This window comes from Mobula birostris, chromosome 1 (genome assembly GCF_030028105.1).
Source record: "Mobula birostris isolate sMobBir1 chromosome 1, sMobBir1.hap1, whole genome shotgun sequence".
NCBI classification, from domain to species: Eukaryota; Metazoa; Chordata; class Chondrichthyes; order Myliobatiformes; family Myliobatidae; genus Mobula; species Mobula birostris.
Genome location: NC_092370.1, coordinates 212739163 through 212761462, shown reverse-complemented (window position 1 = coordinate 212761462; position 22300 = coordinate 212739163). Strand labels below are relative to the sequence as shown.

Here is a 22300-nt window from a genome sequence, read left to right as displayed (position 1 = left end):
GACAGCTGCAAGTAAGGAAATTAAGGATCCAAGGAGGTATTGAGGCCTAGGTCTTGGAGCTTATTGATTTGTTTTGATGGGATGACCGTGTTAAATGCCGAGTTGTAATCAATGAAGGGCATCCTGATGTATGCATCTTCACTTTCAATACGTTCCAGAGCTGAGTGAAGAGCCAATGAAATGTACAACAGTAGGAAAATTGGAGTGGGTCTAAGTCACTCCTTAGGCTGGAGTTGATGTGCTTCATTGCCAACCCCTCAAAGCATTTTACCACTGTGAATGTAAGTACTACTGGACAATAGTCATTGAGGCAGGTTACCATGTTCAATCACTGGTATGATTGAAGCCTGCTTGAAGCAGGTGGGTACCTCAGATTGCCAAAGTGAGAGATTGAAGAAATTGAACACTTCAGCCAGATGATTAGCACAGGTAAGCAATACTTGGCCAGGTACACTGACTGGGTCAGATGATTTCCTTGCCTCACCCTTTGGAATGCTGTTTTCACGTCGGCCTCAGAGACTGCAATCCCAGAGTCATTGGGGCTGTGGTATTTTGTGAAGGTGCTCCATGTTTTGCGTTTCTTGCTCTAATTGTTCCAAAATTTATATTAATTATTCAGTGTTGTCTACCTGGCTGTTCTAAATTGTGCCTGTTGATTCCCAAGATGGCATTAAAGGCTCCATAGCCACTCTGCATTTATAACAAGAGAGTTGCCTACAAGAAGTAAATGGCGCTGGCACCCATGCTTCTTACACAAAACATTGTTCAGAATAGCAGCAAAAAACATATTATGTGCTTTGCCCATACAGTTTCATGAATAGCACCTGCCAGGCCAGGTAAAATTTCCACCATATCTGAATTCTGGTGCACAACACTGTAGTTTGAAGGTCACTGCTTTTTTTAAAAATGGAGACATACAGCATGGAAGCAAGTTACTTGGCCCATCTAATCCATACCCTGGCCCTATGCTCATCTCGAGAGCATCCAGACAGCAAAGGCACTTTTATCAGACTATTGTTCAATGACTAGATCTCTGCCTTCAACGCTGTAATTCCAAGCAAACCTACCTCCAAGTTCCTCGACCTGGGATTCAGCACCTCCCTTTATGGGTGAATCCTTGACTTCCTGACCAACAGACCACAAATCTCTAAGGATAGGCAGCAACATCTCCACCACGATTATTCTCATCACTGATTCCCCACAAGGCTGCACAATCAGCCTCCCTATGTGCTCACAACTCACAACTGGGTGGCCATACTCTGCTCTGACTTATTCGAATTTTCTGATGACGCCTCTGAGTCTCAGATTGATGGGTAAGAGTGCAGAAAGGAGACAGAGAGCCTGATAATATGGTATCATAACAACAATTTTCCCCTCAATGTCAGCAAATAAAAGAGCTGGTCATCTATTTCAGGTGGGGGCAGTGTGCCTGCTCCTATTTACACCAACAGTACTGAGGTCGAGAGGGTCGAGACCCTTAGGTTCCTGGGAGTGAACATCACCAATAACACTGGAGAACAAAGATTGCTCAGTTCTCAGTACCAAAAACATTTATTCAAAACCTATCAATCTCAGTTAATGACCATGGATGTGTTGAACTCTGGAGTTGGGAAATCTGATGATTTGTGAAACTCCTAGTAAAGAAGCTTTCTACCTGAGACCCACTTGATCTGTCCATAGAGTCATAGCGCAGAAACAGACCCCTCAGCCCACCTTGTCCATGACAGACTATTAATCTGTCCAGTCCCATCGTCCTGCACCTGGACAATAGCCCTCCATACCCTTCTTTTTTATGTAGCGAATAGAATCATAGAACACGACGGCATAGAAGCAGGCCATGCTGAGACTATTGTCCTCAATTCTGGACTCCACAGACTAGGAAATGAAGTCTAAACCTCTGTCAGCCTGGGGATGTTTTAGTTTCCACCCCACACAGAGCAGGTCTGCCTGCCCCTTACAAATATCCAGGGATCTTTGTATTATTTTTACAAAAAATCCAGCTTCAATGCCTAGCTAAGGTGGACACTGCGCAGCAAACATAGGTTTCAGTGCCGTCCAAGTAAAGACACTGAGAAGGTGAGTGAGAATTCTGAAGACAACTATTTCACAAAGTTGCACTACTTAATTTGTGGTCTGTAAGAGGGCTCAATTAACCTCCCATGGAGCTGCGACTCCATCTGAATCAGTGACATGAGGCTTCCCTATGTATGGAAATGGTCTTGAGCATTTGATGGCTCTGGGCCTGTACTCGCTGGAGTTTAAAAGAACGAAGGAGAAACTTCACTGAAGCTTTCTGAATATTGAAGGGCCTAGATAGAGTGGATGTTTTCCATAGTGGTGAGGTGGGGGGGGGGGGAATCTGTGAGAGGAAATAGCCATAGAATAGAAGGATTTTCCTTTAGAGCAGAGATGAGGAGGAATTTCTTTAGCCAGTGAGTGGAGAATCTATGGAATTCACGGCCACAGGTGCCTGTGGAGGCCAAGTCATTGGGTATATTGAAAACAGAGGCTCTTGATCAGTAAGGGTGTCAAAGGTTACGTGGAGAAGGCAGGAGAATGGGGTTGAGAGGGATAATAAATCACCCATGATGGGATGGCAGAACAGACTGGATGGGCTAAATGGCCAATTTCTGCTCCTATGTCTTATGATCTTATAACACCGCTCTGGTGATTGGAGTGAGGCTTAACCACCTGACACACAGAGGTCTTTGCTCTACCACTTAGTAACTGGCGGAGCTAGCTCTGACGAAGCTCTGACCCCTTGTGATGTGAACTGGGTGGTACTGGGTCACCGTGCAGCTCATTTCAGAGTCTGCTCAAGCCCTGAAATGAATCTACAGAAAAGAATTCCATGTAGAGCGGTAGTTTTGTTCTATTGGTGGAATAAGATTTGAAACATATAACCATATAACAATTACAGCACGGATACAGCACTGAAACATGTTTCAGAATAAAATGTTTTGCACCACAGTGCAATTCTATGAGAATAATTGCCACCTTAACTTCACTCTGGCTAGGCACAGTCATTTGTTTCCTCAGAAGATTATTTTCTTTTGTAAAAGGTGGCTTTTATTCACAAGGGAAACCTAGGTCTTTTAAAGCCCAGACTACTAAATTAAGCTATTGTGTGTTTTTGACTTGCAGTCTACTGGGGTTTGAGTAAATCTGCTAAAACAAAATTTAGTAGTGACCTCTAGCATCCCTCGCATCACACTCCTCAAAGGTATGTATAGGCTTCAAACTTGAGGCACTTAATTAATAAAAGACCCACTGGAATGTTTTTTGGGAGACATTCAAAAAGACATTATTTTTATATGGTGGTTTCAGGGACAAAGCCGTAAATAACATTCATCATTGAATTGTTTGCAGCCTGTGGGAGAGTGATTGAATTTCAATCATGAAAGAGAGTGTTTTTGTTCCTTACTGTCATGGTATTTTCTAAACTTACCTTGGCCATCAATCACTGGCCAACACAGTTTAAGATAATCTTTCTGGCTCTATAATGTACTTGTATTCTAATAGAGCTCCTTCTAATAAGCAAAGGAGGTCTGACCCATCTTGTTTCTTGCTTCATCCCTGTCCCTCCAACACAACTGAACAAGTGTCACAAATGTCACCCCCTCCCCCGGCAAACTATCATAACCCCTTCTCTACACCATTCCTGTCCCAGGTCTCTTCCTCGAAAAGGCACCCTCTCACTCAACGATCTCTCCATCACTCAACCCCCCTGACAGACACCTCGCTTCCTCAATTCAACTCATCAAAGCCATTAGGCTCCAATAATTGATGCATCCTGCGATATTTCAAGTTGTTTCAGTTAACTCTAAGAGGTGAACTGCCTTTGCCTGCTGCTCTTCATGAACTGATCCAAACCCTTTAAAACCAGAGTATAACTGAGAACTTATAAATAAACGCGGACTGCATATAACACTGCAGAAATATGCAACAAAGAACTGAAGCTGCTTCTGCCATGTATTCACATCCTGCATTCTCCAATTAATAAAAGACTAGAACAAGTGAAGAGATAATTTGGCAGGAAGTTTCAATGAAATTCAAATTTAATTGTCATTAAACCATATTAGAATACTCACAAATACAGCCAAACTAGGCAGTATTACCACAGTCAAGGTAAAAAGACATATTACTAACAGTCACACGCAAGATCGCAATCATGTAATAAGAGTCCTGAAGCCAACCTCCCTCCTCTCCACTGCAACGCTGTGCCTTGATGCATAGAAGGCAACAAATCCATATAGAATATCAGTAAAAATACAATGACACAGAATATGTATGTATATATACAGTCCAGACCCCCCAGCCCACCGATATCATCTGTCGATACCCACAAGGTGAATCCGTGGCTTTGAGGCCTCGTCCTTGCATGTACAAGAACATATAGAATGTTAGTAAAAACCCAACCAGACCCATATGTATACAGTCCAGACCCATCAGTCCATCTTAAATTTTCAGTTGCCACAACTGTGCTACGCCGCCCTCAGTAGAGTGCGATGGCTCGGGTGTCTCCCCAGTGGCTGAAAAACAAGCAACCTCGCAGCTTGAGGCCTAAGTCCATCGAGTGCCGCTAAAAAAGCCTGCAGGTGGCCACAACAGAGCTTGTCTTCCGCCAAGCAAAACCCTAGGAGGGCAGCTCTGACTCCATTCTATTCCTGGTTCCTGCCACCATATAAATAGTTGGGGGGAGGGGGGGTCGCTGTGATTTGATTCCTATCAACTTAAAACACTCAACTCACAACATCAATGGGAATAAATAAAATCCAGGAAGAGTATTTGACAAACACATATTTCCATGTTATGCAGTGACCTTCAGAGCTGTGACCATTTGGTGTGTGTAGAACTTGGAAGACAAGCAAGCATGTTATTTGGTGATGGAAATTCAGACCTGAAGCTTTATCAATAAATGGATTGATGAGGGACTGGAAGTGGGTACTGCCACGAGAATGACTGAACTGTTGATGGACTATGCGCAGGATTTGAAGCTTTGCTCAGTAGCAGACTGAAGGCTGAAATTGCCCAAAGTGTTGAGCTGTCCCTGACAGCAGGAGCTCTTGGTTGCGAGTTAAATTGTCAAGCCATCCAATTGACATGAATATGTTGATGCTCTGCAATAATACGAGGATAAAGCAGAATGTAACTCCATGAAAATCAATTCCAATTAATTCCTTTTGTGAGGAATGAAAGATTTTTGTAACATATAGGCAGGGTCCTGTAACTTTACTGTAAAAAAATTAGGAACACAATGAATTGCTAAGATACGGAACTCTGCTGAGATACACGTATCTTGTTTATTTGAGTATGAGCTGACTGAACATGTATGAATATGTCATATATTTTCGCCCACTGTCTAGTAATTTGTGCTTTCTGCGAAATTGTCTGGTGCTGCTGTCCATTGATTTGATTATTTTGCTCGACTGATCATTTCGAAAGGAGAACAATGAAAAAGATGCTGAAACCTGCAAGTGTAAAGCTGCAGCCTTGACTTCTATGAATATTAATGCTGATCTTGGATGATGCTCATCTGGGAAGTACATGTGATTCTGCATCTGCTGGAAATCTTGAACAACGCACACAGAGTGCTGCAGGGACTCAGCAGGACATGCAGCAGCTATGGCCCTCCATCAGAAGCTGCCTGACCTGCTGAGTTCCTCCAGATCTTGTGCATGTTGCTCATCCTGGAAAGTTGGCTTCATTACCTCGTGGAAATCAGACACTGTCAAAGCAAAAAGCATCTCACCAGCTCACTATTCAGGATAATATTGATGAACTGAAGTTTGCAATGAACAGGTTTTTGTATGTCTGGACCAAATTATCTCACAATCAATGCCAAGTGAACAACTGTGTCGCAGAGTAGTAATACCACACCTAAAACCTGTGCCATAGGTGAAACTGTGGACAATGAAGATTATTCTGTGACCTTGATAGGGAATGGTGTGAAAATTGGCACAAATCACAGTATCTTTTAGCAAAATAACTTCAGGTGACTGGAAAAGCAAGTTCTTGATCTGAACAATCATCAAGATTGTTCCTGCGTTTTCTTCTTTTCTGCTGTGCTGCAAGCCGGAGTGAAGGTTAAACAGTTTCCACCCTGGAAGTCTCAGAAAAATCCATGGAATCACTTGAGGACAATGGATGACCTCAATTAGACTGACTTAGTCAACGACTCTGGATGCTCACAGAAATGTGGAACAGATGAAGTGTGCTGCAAGGTCACCTGATTAAAAACTGTGCTCCATGGCTATTTTGAGAATTACTTGCAGTGCAAAGAAAGGGCAAAACTCCAAAAAAGACTCAAGCAACTTGTAGAGAAATTCATCATTTTCGGTAAGGACTGGGAGAATGATGCTCATAGATGTCGTTCTGGTGAAATTGTGTCAAATAGTATGCCATCGCCACTGAGAACCACCAGCGAGCCCAGAACAAGGTTTATATCAGAGTCTGATAGCAGCCATACTCCATCCTCCTGGCCAGCCAATCTGGGAAGGTTTGCAACTTACACACCAGCCTCTTTTCCTACATTCCTAACTCAAGCTGCAGCTGTGGATTTGTGTCATAACACCTGACAATTCTGTCTCATTATTTCGCAGGATGTTTCATAGATTGAGAAATGTTCACAGTCGATATATTTGGTGGAATTGTCCTTTGAAATTGCACTTGCACTGAAGTGGCAAAGCTTGGCAGATGGAGACATAAATCGTGTTTTTTATTGTGGGTTCCTCACAAAGAATAACCTCTTTGTGATTTCTACTTGTTCATTGCAATTCACCCACGCTTCACACGTTGCCATACTGAGCAGCCTTGAGGGCCCACTCGTGCTCTTATTTCTCACATCTTGCCTGCTGGCCACAGTACAAAAGGCTCAGTTCCATTTAAGTACAAGGTAAATTAATTGTCAAAGTACATATCTGTCACCACATATAACCCTGAGGTTCACATTTTCTTGCTGGCATTCACAATAAATAAAAGAAAAACAAGGGAGTCAATGAAAGACTGAAGACAGCCCCCCAACAATCAATGTGCAAAAGACAACAAACTATGCAAATGCAAAAAGAAAAAAAGGGTAATAATAATAATAAAAATAAGCAATAAATATTGAGAACATGGGATGAAAAGTCCTTCAAAGTGTCCATAGATTGTGGGAATAGTTCAGTGATGGGGTGAGTGAAGTTATCCCCTCTGGTTCAAGATCCCGTTGGGAGAGGTGTAATAACCGTTCCTGAACCTAGTAGTGCCGGTCCTGATGCGCCTGTACCTTCTTTCTGATGGCAACAATGAGAAGAGAGCATGAGCTGGATGGTGGGGGTCCCTAATGATGGATGCTGCTTTCCTGCAACAGTGCTCCATGTAGATGTGCTCAATGGTGGGGAGGGCTTTACCCATGATAGACTGGGCCATATCCAGTACTTTTTGTAGGTTTTTCCATTTAAGGGCATTCGTGTTTCCATTCCAGGCTGTGATGCAACCAGTTAGTGTGATCTCCATCACACATCTACAAAAATTTGTCAAAGGTTTGAATGACATAGTATTACTTTATTGATCCCGAGGGAAATTGGTTTTTGTTACAGTTGCACCTTAAATAATTAAATTGTGATAAAACCATGAATAATTAAATAGTAATATGTAAATTATGCCAGGAAATGTCCAGGACAAGCCTATTGGCTCAGGGTGTCTGACCCTCCAAGGGAGAAGTTGTAAAGTTTGATGGCCACAGGCAGGAATGATTTTCTATAACGCTCTGTGTTGCATCTCGGTGGAATGTGTCTCTGCACATGCAGAACCTTTGCAAACTTGTAAGATACCAAAGGCACTGTCATGCTCTCGTCATAATGCCACTTAAATGCTGGACCCAGGACAGGTCCTCCGAAATGATAACACCAAAGAGTTTGAAGTTGCTGACCCTCTCCACCTCTGACATCTCTGATCCCCTGATGAGAACTGGCTTATGGACTTCTGGTTTCCTCCTTCTTGAAGTCAAAAATCAATTCCCTGGTCTCACTGACATTGAGTGAAAGGTTTTTGTTATGGCACCACACAGTCAGATTTTCAGACCCCCCCCCCATATGCTGATTCATCACCCCCTTTGATTTGGCCAATGACAATGGTGTCATCAGCGAGTTTAAAATGGCTTTGGAGCGGTGCTTAGCCACACTGTCATAAGTATAAAGTTAGTAGAGCAGGGAACTAGGCACACAGCCGTGTGGACCTGTGCTGTTGAAGACTGTGAAGGAACTATTGTTGTTGATCTGAACTGACTGTGGTCTGCAAGAGAAGAAAACAAGGATCCAGTTGTACAAGGAAGTCTTGAGGACAAGGTCTTGAAGCTTATGATTAGTTTGGACGGGATGATGGGATGATAGTAATGAATAATGAGCTGTTCATCATTGAAGAGCATCCTGATGCGTGCACATTTGCTGTCCAGATTTTCCAGGGTTTCCTGATCCTGAACTGTCAGGGACCCTGTGGTGGCTGCACATGCATTAGCTTCCCCACATTAAGCAAAGTCACACACTGGCATTCTCCATTAAGGAAATGACCCCTAAGGAGAACATCATACTCAACTTGCATGATCACACTGCAATTACAATCATGAATTTCCCACTGATATTCACTAATACTTGGTTGATTGTCAATAATCCTTCATGTATTAGTGAATATAAGTGGCATAGAGAGCAAGACGACCGGGGATCTTTCTCTGCTGCAGCCTTCCTCCACCTTCACTGCCATTACGATGTGACATCAGCTTCTTCCATCTCCACCGTCAAGGTCTGAGTTGGGTTACCCTTTCTCCGGAACCTGCCCCTTGACGGGGACCCTAGCAGGAGCTTAGCTCCAGATGGCACCACCCTCGGAACCTCGTGAACTCGCAAGTCGAAGCCGTGCTAGAGAGACTATTGTAATTATTATGAGAACGAACAGGCGTTTTATTTGTAGCAGAGGATGCAGGCGTGAAATTTCAACCTGACTGGAGGTTTTGAGCATGTTATCAATGCTGATATTTCAGTGGTATGCTAGAGGAATGCTGTGCGGCTGGGCGCTGCTACCTTCTGGAGCACTTACAGGGAAAAGTTAAATCAAACCATTGTCTGTCTGTACAAGGAGGTAGAGATAACAAAACATTTTCCTTAAGGGCACTTGGTCATTAAGTATTGCCGACATACAGGATTTCTGATTATTCTATTTATTATTGTAGGGTGTACCTGTGGGTAATTTAACTTTCCAAAAATTTGGCTACAAAACCGTAAGTAGAATTCATAATTCTTCGGTTGTGAAACATTTTGAGGAAGTGAAGGGCTGTATGAGAATGTAATCTCTTCTTTCCAAAGCAGTTTCAGCTCTGAATTCAAATATAAACGTATTGGTCATTGCAGACTGAAGAGGAATGAGTGAACTAGACAGGTTCAAATTGAAATGGAGTGGCATAACAGGCCAGGTTTATTAAAAGAAATGCTCCGATGTAGCACATTGCTTCTTGGGAAATGATTTCTGGAACAGTGTTCAAATTCGCTCCTGGTCGATGAGAGGTCTTCAGGATTCTAAATTGCTTTGGGCAATTTAACACTACACAACAGTGGCTGTGAGTCCACTTCAATACATTCTGATATTTGAGACTAATAAGGTTAGCATTACTTCAAATGGAAGAATCAATGTGTTTTGGTATTAGGTGTCCCACAAAAATGGAATCTTTGGCACTTTAAGCAGGATAAAATGAACATAAAATCAGACATAAGAAGTTTGGGAAGGTGGTGTTACTAGTAAGGAAAATATGCCTTTCATCATTTACTGCCATTGCAAGCATAAAATGCACTTCCCAGGCTATTTTAGAAGCATGTACCTTGCAAGGTTAACTTCTCACTGGGAGCACAGATTTGCCATACAAGCAAGTTTTATAGAGCTTGAAGTTAGAAAGTACAGCCTTTTCATGTAGGTGATTTGTATATCACCCATTGAATGCAAATTTCTTAAATTCTATTTTGGTGTTTGTTTTACAATGTCTCCTTTAACCTCCTCTTAGAAAATTATGATAGAGTTGTGCAGCACAGAAACAGGGACCTCAGCCCATCATATTCATACCGACAATCAGGCCTGTCTACAGTAATCCCACTTGCCTGGATTAATTCCATATCACTCTATGTACATTTAAGTACCTGTCCCAATTTCTCTTAAGTGCCGTTACTGTCTCCACCACCTTTTTTGGCTGCTCGTTGCAGATGCCAATTACTCTTTGTATGAAATTTTACCCCTCAAGTGCCCTTTAAACCATCTCTCTCTCACCAATGCCTTCTAGTTTATGAACACCCCTGGTATAGGAAACAGACACTAGCCATTGACCCCATCTCACAACTGTATACACTTCCATCATGTCACCTCTCAGTCTCATTCATTCCAGGGAAAGCAGGCCCGGCCAATCCAATCTCTCTTTATGATTTCATTTTGCCAATCCAGGCAACATGCTTGTGAATATTTATGTAACTGCTCAAGCTTAATCAGGTCTTTCCTATAATATGGCAGCCAACACTGCGCACAATATTGTAAGTACAACCTAACAAGTGTTAGGTACAATTGCAACATGACATCCCGATTCTTGTACTCAATGCCTCAGTTCATGAAACAAGCATAACACAGTATGCCTTCACTCTGACCCTCTCTACCTATGTTGCAAATTTTAGGGATTAAGTACTCTCTGTTCTACTATGTGTATGTCCTACCCTGATTTAACTTCCCAAAATGCAATGCTCCACACTTACCGAGTTAAATTGTATCTGCCATTATTTTGACTATCTTCCAGTTGATCCATATCCCATTGTAACTTACACAACCTTTTGAGTGCAATGTGCCAATAATTTTGTTGTTACCTGCAAACTTACTTGCCATACGACCTCAATTCTCATCCAAGGCATTCATTCATATGACAAACAACAGGGATTACTGATCACAGGCTGAGAAACAGCTCTCCACTACCACCCTCCGTGTCCTACCAGAAAGACAATTTAAAGCCCTGCTGAACTCTATGTAAACATCTCCTGCCCTTGTCAATCCCCTTGGTCATATTTTCAAACCGCTCTATCAAATTTGTGGGACATGATTTCCCAGTATGTTGACTATCCCCAATCAGTCCTTGCCTTTTCAAATGTAAATAATTTCTGCCTCCCAGAATCCATTACAGTGACATTCCCACCATTGCTGAATGGCTCACTGGCCTGTAATTTTCAGGGTTATCTCTGATGCCCCTCATGAATAAAATCACAATATGATCAATCCTCCCATAACTCACCAGTGGATAGTGAGGATAGAAAAATTTTCTGCCAGGGCTCCAACAGTCTCCATTTTTTTTTCTTCCCATGGCATTTGACTGAGGCTTGGGTATTATTCACTAACATGCATTTCAAACTCCACTGCCTCATCCTCATAAAGTTGATATGCTCTAGGATAGCACTGTTTCCTCCCCTGAATGCATTTTCTTTTATGCCCTTCTCCATGATAAATACAGAAGGGAAATATTTATTTAAGACCTTCCCTATTTCCTCTGGCTCTGCACATACACTCATCCTTAAAGTGAGCTTCTCTCTCTCTAACTAGCCTTTGGCTCTTAATGTACCTATCAAATCTTCTGTGATTCTCATTTATCGGATCTCCCAAGAATACAATATTTTGTGGCCCCTTTCTGCCCTCCTAATTTCTTTAAGTATTCTCTTACATTCTTATACTCCTCAAGGGACTTGCTTAATCCCAGCTGACCATACCTGATATATGCCTCCTCCTTTTTTCCTGACCAGATCCTCAATATTCCTTGTCTAACAGGTTTCCTAAATCTTGCCAGCCTTTCTCTTCATTCTAACAGGAACGTACTGGCACTGACTTCATTGTCTCATTTCTAAAAGCCTCATTCTTGCCAGACTTACCTTCACTTGAGAGCATCCTCTCTTAATTGGCCTTTTTCAAATAGCTGCTTGTAACTTCCGCTAATGCCCTACCTCCCCCTCGTATCCCATCCGTTATTTATTTATATACACACATTCTTTCTCTCTCTCTCCTTTTTCTCCCTCTGTCCCTCTGACTATACCCCTTGTCCATCCTCTGGGTTTTTCTCCCCCTTCCCTTTTTCCTTCTCCCTGGGCCTCCTGTCCCATGATCCTCTCATATCCCTTTTGCCAATCACCTGTCCAGCTCTTGGCTCCATCCCTCCCCCTCCTGTCTTCTCCTATCATTTTGGATCTCCCCCTCCCCCTCCCACTTTCAAATCTCTTACTAACTCTTCCTTCAGTTAGTCCTGATGAAGGGTCTTGGCCTGAAACGTCAACTGTACCTCTTCTTAGAGATGCTGTCTGGCCTGCTGCGTTCACCAGCAACTTTGATGTGTGTTGCTTGAATTTCCAGCATCTGCAGAATTCCTCGTGTGATGCCATCAAAATTAGTTTTCCCCCATTTTAGGTATTCAACTCTATGGTGAATCTTACTGTTTGCCATGACTATCTTGAAACTAATTTAATTATGCTCACTATCCCAAGTGATCCCCCACTGAGACATCAGACATTTGCCCAGCCTCATTTCTGAAGAGGATGCCTGATAAGGCTATTCATATATATTTTTCAGAAAACTTTCCTTGACACACTTAAAAGCAATGCCTTATCAAATCCTTTAGCACTAAATCCTTCACATTTAATGTCAGAGAAGGTTTTAATTTTGGTGACTGTTGCTGACTTATGATTAGAATCTAATTATTCCTCAACTATTTGATTAACCCGAATTTATCTGCTTAACCTGCCACTGTCTATTGGAATTGTCTGCTTTAACTTTTATTTCATCTTTACCTTCATCTGATGAACTTCTACTTCGGATCTCGCATTCCTGCTCCTCCACACCATCTCCCCCTACCCCACCTGTCAAACCAGACTAGTTCAAATCTTCCTGAGCAGCACCAGCAAAATTCCCCAAAAGGATATTCAAACTTCACCCTGTCACATTTTTTTTAAAAAAGTGGAACAGAAGATGCAGGAATCCCTCATTTTCTTTCAATACAGCAATCTTGCCCTTAGTTCCTCTATCTTGTTCTCCGGTGACTACATTAGCTAACAAATTGGTAGGGGAAGGTAGTCTCATACCCCAACGCTTTAGTCTGGCTTGAAGTCCACCCCTCTTTTCCAGCGATGGCCACCCTCCAAGGTGTCATACCTGCCTTCCTGAGTCAAGTTCGCAGAATTCTTTACCCAAAATTGTTAGTTCATTTCAACAGTTCAAAAATACACTCCTTAAAGGGATATTACAGGCTGCAGATTGTGGTGATCATAGTTCAGAGGTATATCTAGTAGAATATTTTGTAGTTTTGTGAGCTGCCCGCAAAAAGTTGCCACGTGCCAGCAGTGCCATCTTGGTTTGGGTGGAACCCATCCCTCGTGTACTGGTCACCTCTGCCCCAAAAAAGCCCTGTGGTCCAAGTGGCTGACACACTGTCTCCCACCCGCACCATCTCTTCAGCCATGTATCCCCTTTGTCCCGTGCTGCTACTCCTAGTCACTAGCATGGTGACACAAGGAGGTTTGAACTTACAGGACTGATCTTTATTGTCTGTTTATATAGCTGATTTTCGAAGGCATTCGGGGGCCTGGTATAGAGGGAGATATTGCAATCGATGACATAACTGTAACAGAAGGGCAGTGTCAGAAAATGGATCAGCCTCGCAACAGTAAGTACAATTTGTTGGAAACAAAAACCAGCACTTCCATAGTTTTAAAACATGGCTAAATCATTGAATTAGCAAGTAGTATTTATAGCTGAAATAATATTGTTGTGATTCAGGCATTTTGATACATGATCTCAGCCTATTGAAGTTTAATTTTTGGAAGTCTTGATTCAGTTAATGTAATATTTGTTACAGGGAGCCCAAGCTGTGCAGCAGATTTTCTAGGGCTTTGGTTATTTATTCTCTGCCCTCTCCACACCACACACTCATTAAAATACAACTTCAAACGGGAGAATAAGGCTGTTTGATAAATGTCCTGATTTTTGTTTCCTTTGAAGTAAATGAAAATAAAATTCAGGAGTAATGTTAGATGGCTGTTGCCTGCATCAAAGTATTCCAGGTCAGGAGCTGATCCTTTGTCTTCTTCCAATTATGTTCCATTCGAGAAACCATTATGATTTTTTGGTTTGATTTTGATTTAGAGTTACAGTGTGGAACAAGCACTTCTGGCTTAATGAGCTGTGCTGCACAGCAACCCACCTATTTAACATTAGCCTAATTACAGGACAATTATAACAACCAATTAACCAGTATGTCTTTAGACTGAGAGAGGAAAGCAGAGCACCCAGCGTAAACCCACCCATTCACAGAGAGGATGTACAAACTCCTTACGGAGGATGCCAGAATTGAACTCTGAACTCCGATGCCCCAAGCTGTAGCTACACTGCGAAGGTGCCCTAATTTCTAGCATTTCTACTACACTAATTTATTCATTCATTCTTGGGCTATGGACAACACTGGCAATCATTTCACTCTTACCTACTTCCTCCGTTCAGGAACAATCACATCAAGGTCTCCTTTAGGTACGTATTAGCTGGACCAGGTAAGAACTTTAATGAAAAGTAGAAATCATTGAACAAACTATTTTGAGTCTTTTAGAGGATGTGACAGTCACTTATACCTCTGCCTCTTTCTTTCTTATTTATCAGTGCCATGTACCTTGTAAGTACATAAAATGTGTGATTCTTGCCATTCTGATGTCCAAAGTGGTGTTGCTGTTTCAGTGCATATCAGCCATTGTGTCATGAACTGACAGACAAACTGTAATCTGATGAAAGCTCATTGTATTTGCTTCTCAATAATTGACATAGAAGTCATACATTTGATTGCACTATGTGGCAATATTTTGCACCTAACAAAGTTACTGCTTGGAATTCTATAAAGTTCATACCAGGCTCATATTGATGCATTATTTCTGTTATGCAGATTTGTGTAACAGAACTGTATAAAGTACACAGTGCACAAATAGGATATTTTGTCCACCTATCAGAATCAATATCAGGTTTAATATCACTGGCATCGATATCACTGGCGTGAAATTTGTTATTTAGCAGCAGCAGCAGTACATTGCAATACATAATAAATAAAAACTATAAATTGAAAAAAGATATATATTTTCAAAATTTGAATTAAATAAGTAGTGCAAAAGAGAAAATATAGAGAGGTGCTGTTTGTTGTCCTTTCAGAAATCTGATGGCGCAGGGGAAGAAGCTGTTCCTGAAACGGTGAATGGGTGTCTTCAGGCTCCTATACGTCCTCCTTGATGGTAGCAATGAGAAAAGGGCATATAATTTGTTTTCTTTTCAAGATTTCACTTAACCCAAGTTGGAAGACTTGTTCATGTCTGCAACGAACCACAATGGATCCAAGTTTATTGGTTACAAGCATAACAGATTTACTAAGTAAAGAAGATGTAGTTAACAAAGATGATAGTCAGAGTCAGTTCTTCAGAGTCCTGGGATCTGCAGACTCCTTGCTTAATGGTATTGGTCCATGCTATATGAAAGATTGGGGACCCTACTTTAGCACTATCAGTCAGAAAGTATTAACCTTGCATTTTATACACTCAGGTCCTTCAAATTGCTAAGTACTTGTGGTTCACTTCTAGCAAGTTGTCATCCGGTACCTTCTGATTTCATTAATGATAATTCCATCACCATATTGTGGACTGATTCTTTCCAAGGAAGGGAACTCTGGCAGCTGGATAAACCTATCAAAATAATTCACAAAATAATCAGAAAACATTAGATAAAAGACCATGTTTAGAATCAACTTGCACAGCTCAACAACCCCTTCAATGAAAAAAATGTTCCTGCTTCTCTTTTAAATAGTAAAAGAGCTTTAAGAGTGCATGCTGAAAAGACTGGTTTGCTAAAGGCTACTAAAGATCTCTGAAATATTTGATCTCACCCGAACTATAAATTAGTGATTTAAACAAAATTCTTCATATAACATAGTTAGTTACTTCAGCACTGTGTTCAGGGGTAATGTAAGTAAACTGGCAGCAGTATTTCATAAAGGACAACTGTGACTACATTTCAAAGGGAGATGATTGTCTGCATGGCACTTCAGGAAGCAATGAAGCCATGAGGGGTTCTGTATAAATGCAAGTACGCTTATTTTGATTTTCAATCTTTATTCTTTCTACAAGAAGTTGTATGTTATCAGTGTTTAACAATTCAAGAACAAAGAAGTTCTAAGAGAGCTCTGGGTAGAACCAACTAATAGTATTATCAGCAATTCTAAATTATCCCATTTTATCAGGTGTTCTTTTAAAACAACAGTCCCAAATGGTACCTGGATGGAAGCAAAATTGAAAGGCTGTGTAAAAGTTAGGCAAATTAGCCAGCCACAAAAGTCCATTCTGCACTCCATTAAGATCACCTTTCCTTCCCAATCCCAAAGTCTGTACTTCTAGCACTGTAAGTTTTGAATATTTAATCAAGTATTCCATTCTCTCCTTTATGTGAAAAGCATATGTTGGTGGAATTCATTTATTGAATTCTGATATATAACTACTCAAAATGAGAAATTGTAGGGTAGATAGCTGCTATTCATTATTTAATAGAAACAATGATTATTTAAAGTAATGTAGACTTGAAATGGTCTTGCTTTTAAGAAATTTACTAATTTAGATTTCTTTCTTAACGTAGATTTGAAAACTGGTGGTGCAGTCTCTGTATTAATACATATATGGCTGTTTTCAATCACACTTCTCATCGCCATGTTAAGCCATCGAAGGTGACCTTATTATGGCAGAGGCTATGAAAAGATTCATCAGGCATTGCACAAAGAATGAGTCTTTATACATGGACCTTCAAAAATAATTACCAAAGATTCATCAGCTGACTGCAGATTCTGACAGTACAATTGGTGATTAAAAAAGCATCATGGGAGTGAGAAGGATGCCAGATTTGGAAAAAAAAACATACAAAATGTTCCTATGAAAAGTAGTCAACCCCAGAAGGAGATTTTGTTATTGTCGTTGTTGCTTTGGATGGATTTGAAAATACAACTGCATCTTGATTGGTTCTGAGTGAGCTTAGAAAATTTTTCAAAGCACAAATATTTAGCTGCTTTATTACAGCTGAATGGAGATGCTTGTCAACAAGAAGCAAAAGGGATGGCCGACAGAGAAGAAAGTCCTACTGGAAACAGGGTAAATGAAGTGCTGACAATTACTCCCCATGAGAAATTTTCAGCAAAGCATTAGAAAACTGTGGGGTTTCGTCCTCAGCTGCTCTTTCTGCTGTGAATACATGATTTCACGATTGTCCATAGCAAGTGTTTAATTTCTTTCCTGTCCCTCCACTGTCAAATTTGCTGTGCTTTATTACATGTTTGGTCTCTCTGCATGCATTTCTGCCCATTGTATGTGAACTGGGCACAAACAGTACATGGGCTAAATAGGATTTTGCTTGTGGCCATAAGAACACAACTGGTCATCTGTCTGAAGTGAAGAAACCAAACCACCTTCTGTTCATAACATGCCATAAAACCAAGTGCCTTCAATTTGAAAAAAAAAATATTAAAATTGCCTGAATCATTTAAATAGAAAATACTTTGCACTGCTAACTTTGGAGTGTGTGTAAAACCTTTTGTATATATGTTGCAGCCGATTCCTACAATTAACAGGCAAAACAAGTAGCCACTGTATGGTTCCTCCAAGCAGAGACTCGAGTTACGATCAATGTCGTTTGGCAAGGCATTCTTTAAAGCCAGCAAGGTGGTCGCAGCCTGTGAGCATGTGATTCTGTGGAAAAAAATAAATTCCACCACGTTGGCTGATATTGGGAGCATCACTTTGTACAGATATTGAGTGCAAACACAATGACCAGAGCCAAGATCTCTACAGGTGTGCATAGCCCAGAGGATTCAAACAGATGATAGATTGTACTTATTTACCGTAATCTCCATTCAGATTGAAAAAATAGGCAAGCAGTGAAGAGCACTGTAGCAACAAAAACACTGCTGAATAACCCTGCAATTTTTTAGGCTTGCAAGCACCAATTTTTCTTTGGGACTCGAGTCTTGACTGAAGACTACAAGAAGGCTACACCCCATTATCCTGCCCCATTATCCAAATCTGTGCCGATTGTTAAATCTTATTTTATTATGTTAGTGGGCATGGAAAGCATTGTGTTGCCTTTTGGAGCTCAAAAAGGACAAGATTACACTGGAGTCACAGGAAAACACATCAGACGTTAGCCAAGTGGTCTCAAACTGTTCTCCACCATTCCTCATCCTGCTGGTTTTAAACTTCCGTGATCTTTTTGTTTAAATTATTTGATCTTTTAAATTAATTCAAGAAATACTTTTTAGTCTAAAATTGCATAATTGTACTCTCTGAAATCCCGAGTATTGACAAAAAGAATTATATGCAAAAATTTGGACTAGAGTTATAAAAAATTACATTGGAGCATTAATGTGATTACTGAATATTGATATAAAAAGCACAAGATGTAATAAACATTGATGAGGCTTGAACTTTTACTTTAAATTCCATGGAAAGTTTGTCCATTTTCAAGACTAATGGCTGCAGAGATGATTTTACATCCATGTTCAATAAACCTCTTTTCAGGTATGGTGTGACTTATTGCATGTCTGATTGCTATTATGGGAGATTTTAATTAAAACTGGAAGATAAAATTCAACTATTTCCCAAAGCTTGCAGATTCACTATCAATGAGCTGAATTCTGTTGCTGATTCCTGCAGCCACCTTCATGCCTAGTATGTTGCACTTGATGTGAAATTCTTCTAATTAGCTCTCCAAACCTGTTTTGTATTAATGAGTTTTTTTAATCTCATCATTTTATCCAATGTGAAGTGACAGATTTCTTGCAGTCATGAATCCAGCTGTGCACATGACCCTTTTCTATCATTTCCATTTGCTGTTTTTTTTGACTAAAAGGAATATTCAGTTTACAAAGTTTGTCAGTTCATTTGAAATAATAGTGTTCTTCTTATTGAATAATTGAATAGCCAGTGCTGGTCTCCTGTACTTAGAAAGCAAATAGTGTTAGAGAAAGAACATTTTCTTTTATCTTTCTATCATAAATCTGGGTCACAACGAATATCTTTTTCAGTGTGTTTTACGTCGAAATTTACATCTTATTTTTTGTTCTTTAGCCGGAATTAGTCACAAAAGCAGCTAATGATAAAAATGATAGCTGAAGCATAGACCATGGATTTTTTGTACAGTCTTTTAAACCCCAGTTGGCGTGGACCAGTAGTCACATTGAAATTGCAGTTATCACTTTTCTCAGGCCATTTATACATCTATATTAAAAATTGTAAAGCTCTATAATTGCATTGTGTCTTCTTTGACTTATTCTGGGTACTTCCTTCCAATGCCATTGGCAGTGTGATGTTCATGCTCATTGTCAGCAAATCATAGTGGATCATGGAAAATCAATAAGACACGTGCTAATGATCAATGTATTATCAGTGTAAATTTTAAGCTGACTCCTAACTTGAGGGAAGATCCTGCATTGCTTCAGGTGCTCGGTGACTATGAAAAGCTGACAGTGGTGCACCTCACCTTTGAACTTTCTAATGTGATAACAAACCACTAAGGGACAATCTTCTGCGACACCTGATATCAATCCAAAAATTGGATGAAGTAAAAGAACATGGGGATCTTGGAGTACCTATTCACCAATTGAGAAAAGAATGAGGGGAGATTCAAAAGGTGTCTTTAAAAGTATGAAAGGTTTTGCTGGAGAAGACACCAAATGCTTTCATTTTTGGAGGGAAGAGTGTAGCTAGAGATTGCCAATAAAAATTTGTCACCAAAATTCCAAAAGAGAATTCAGAAGAATGTTCCATACCCAAAGAGCAACAAGAATGTAGAACGTGGAGACCAAGAGTGGTTGGTTAAAGGGAAGAGAATGGATGGAGTTTGGACAAAAATAATTGAGAAAAGAATAGAGGATTCTGCTAATGGATTTAGATGGGAGAAGTTCTGAAGGAAAGGCTCAAGTGGAGTACAAAGTACTGATGTGTAAAGTGGGTTCAGCAGCAAAAGCTTTCAAGATAAGCTGTAATGAAGCCTAGCTTTTTGATAACTGTCCCAGAATTGTGCTGATAATATTAATGAGTCTCAAATATGGCAATTCCTCCTCAGCCCGTCAAATCCAACTCACCTCTTATGACACAAGTACCCTCTTTGAGATCACTTCTGGATTATAAGACATATTAGAGGCAAAGTTAATTTTCTTTTATTTTCCAAAGATGCATTAGACCATAAGACATAGGAGCAGAATTATGCAATTTGACCCACCGAGTCTGCTCCACCATTCCATCATGGTGATTTACTAACCCTCTCAACCCTATTCTGCCTTCTCCCCATCATCTTTGACACCCTGACTAACCAAGAACTTGTCAACCTCTGCCTTAGATATACCCAATGACTTGGACTACACAGCCATCTGTGGCAATGAATTCCACAGATTCACCGCCTTCTGGCTAAAGAAATTCTTCCTCACCTCTGGAGAGCTCATTTATTAACTCTGCACATCTCTTATTTAAAAAAAAGCTATTGTCAATGCCCAACTAAAACAAGTACTCAAATTTTAGATAGGAATTTGTCAACTTTGTGGAACAGTATTAAGCATAAAGTATGTGTATGTCACCAAATACTACCCTAAGATTCATTTTTCTTGCAGATAGTCACAGTAGAACAAAGAAATACAATGAAAAACTGCATACAAAGACTGACAACCAATGTGCAAATGTAGACAAACAACAAATGCAATAAATAATAAATAAATAAATAAAACACAATAAATAATGCGTATGCAAGTATTTGGACAGCCAAGCACTGTTTAAGGATAGTCAGCATGGCTTTGTGCGTGGTAGATCATGTTTAATGAATCTTGTAGAGTTTTTTGAGGGGGTTACCAAGAAAATAGATGAAGGACAGCCTGTGAATGTTGTCCATGGACCTTAGTAAGGCTTTTGACAAGGTCCCACATGGGAGGCTAGTTCAGAAGGTTCAGACACTAGGTATCCATGGAGAAGTTGTAAACTGGATTCAAAATTGGCTGTGTGGGAGAAGACAGAGAGTTGTAGTGGATGATTGCTTATCAGACTGGAGGCCTGTGAGTAGTGGTGTGCCTCAAGGATCCGTGCTGGGACCATTGTTGTTTGTTATCAATATCAATGATCAAGATAATAATGTGGTAAATTGGATCAGCAAGTTTGCTGATGACACTAAGATTGGAGGTGTTGTGGACAGCGAGGAAGGCTTTCAAAGCTTGCAGAGGGATCTGGACCAACTGGGAAAATGAGCCAGAAAATGGCAGATGGGATTTACTGCAGACAAGTGTGAGGTGCTGCATTTTGGAAGAACAGATCAAGGTAGGACATACACAGTAAATGGTAGGGCACTGAGGAGTGCAGAGGAACAAAGAGATCTGGGAGTTCAGATACATAATTCCCTGAAAGTGGCGTCACAGGTAGACAGGGTTGTAAAGAATGCTTTTGGCATCTTGGCATTCATAAATCAAAGTATTGAGTACAGCAGTTGGGATGTTATGGGAAGGTTGTATAAGACATTTGTGAGGCCAAATTTGGAATATTGTGTACAGTTCTGGTCACCTAACTATAGGAAGGACATCAGTAAGATTGAAAGAGTGCAGAGAAGATTTGCTAGGATGTTGCTGGGTCTTCAGGAGTTGAGTTACAGGGAAAGATTGAACAGGAAGCATGAGGGGAGATTTGATAGAGATTTATAAAATTATGAGGGGTATAGACAGAGTAAATGTGAATATGCTCTTTCCACTTAGATTAGGAGAGATAAATATGAGAGGACATTGCTTTAGGGTGAAAAGAGAAAGGTTTAGGGGGAACATTAGGGGGAACTTCTTCACGCAGAGAGTGGTGGGAGTGTGGAACGAGCTGCCATCTGACATGGTAAATGCGGGCTCACTCTTAAGTTTTAAGAATAAATTGGATAGGTACATGGATGGGAGAGATCTGGAGGGTTATGGACTGGATGCAGGTCAATGGGACTAGTGGAATAATGTTTCGGCACAGACTAGAAGGGCCGAATGGCCTGTTTCTGTGCTGTAGTGTTCTATGGTTCTATACTGAGAATACAAGCTGCAGCATCCTCGAAATTGAGTCAAGCATTATTTTTTTTTGCTCAATCTTCTTTGATAGAAAGTAAAACATATATATACTTTGTATTCAAGGTTTGAAGCAAAAGAGGGATAATGGAGACTAGTTACACTACAAAGTTTGGAAATCATTGCAATTGTTGG

The 22300-nt window shown here is 40.5% G+C and overlaps 1 protein-coding gene across 1 annotated transcript in view; it reads left to right on the top strand.

The window, feature by feature from the left end:
• mdga2a (MAM domain containing glycosylphosphatidylinositol anchor 2a) overlaps nt 1-18505 on the top strand; it is a 1018846-nt gene extending 1000341 nt beyond the window's left edge. Inside the window, exons 16-17 of the mRNA XM_072270903.1 lie at nt 13591-13696; nt 16687-18505. Coding sequence (XP_072127004.1) covers nt 13591-13696; nt 16687-16778 — 198 coding nt within the window. The 3' untranslated portion in view covers nt 16779-18505. The remainder of the gene's footprint in view (nt 1-13590; nt 13697-16686) is intronic.
• The last annotated feature ends 3795 nt before the right edge of the window (nt 18506-22300 follow it).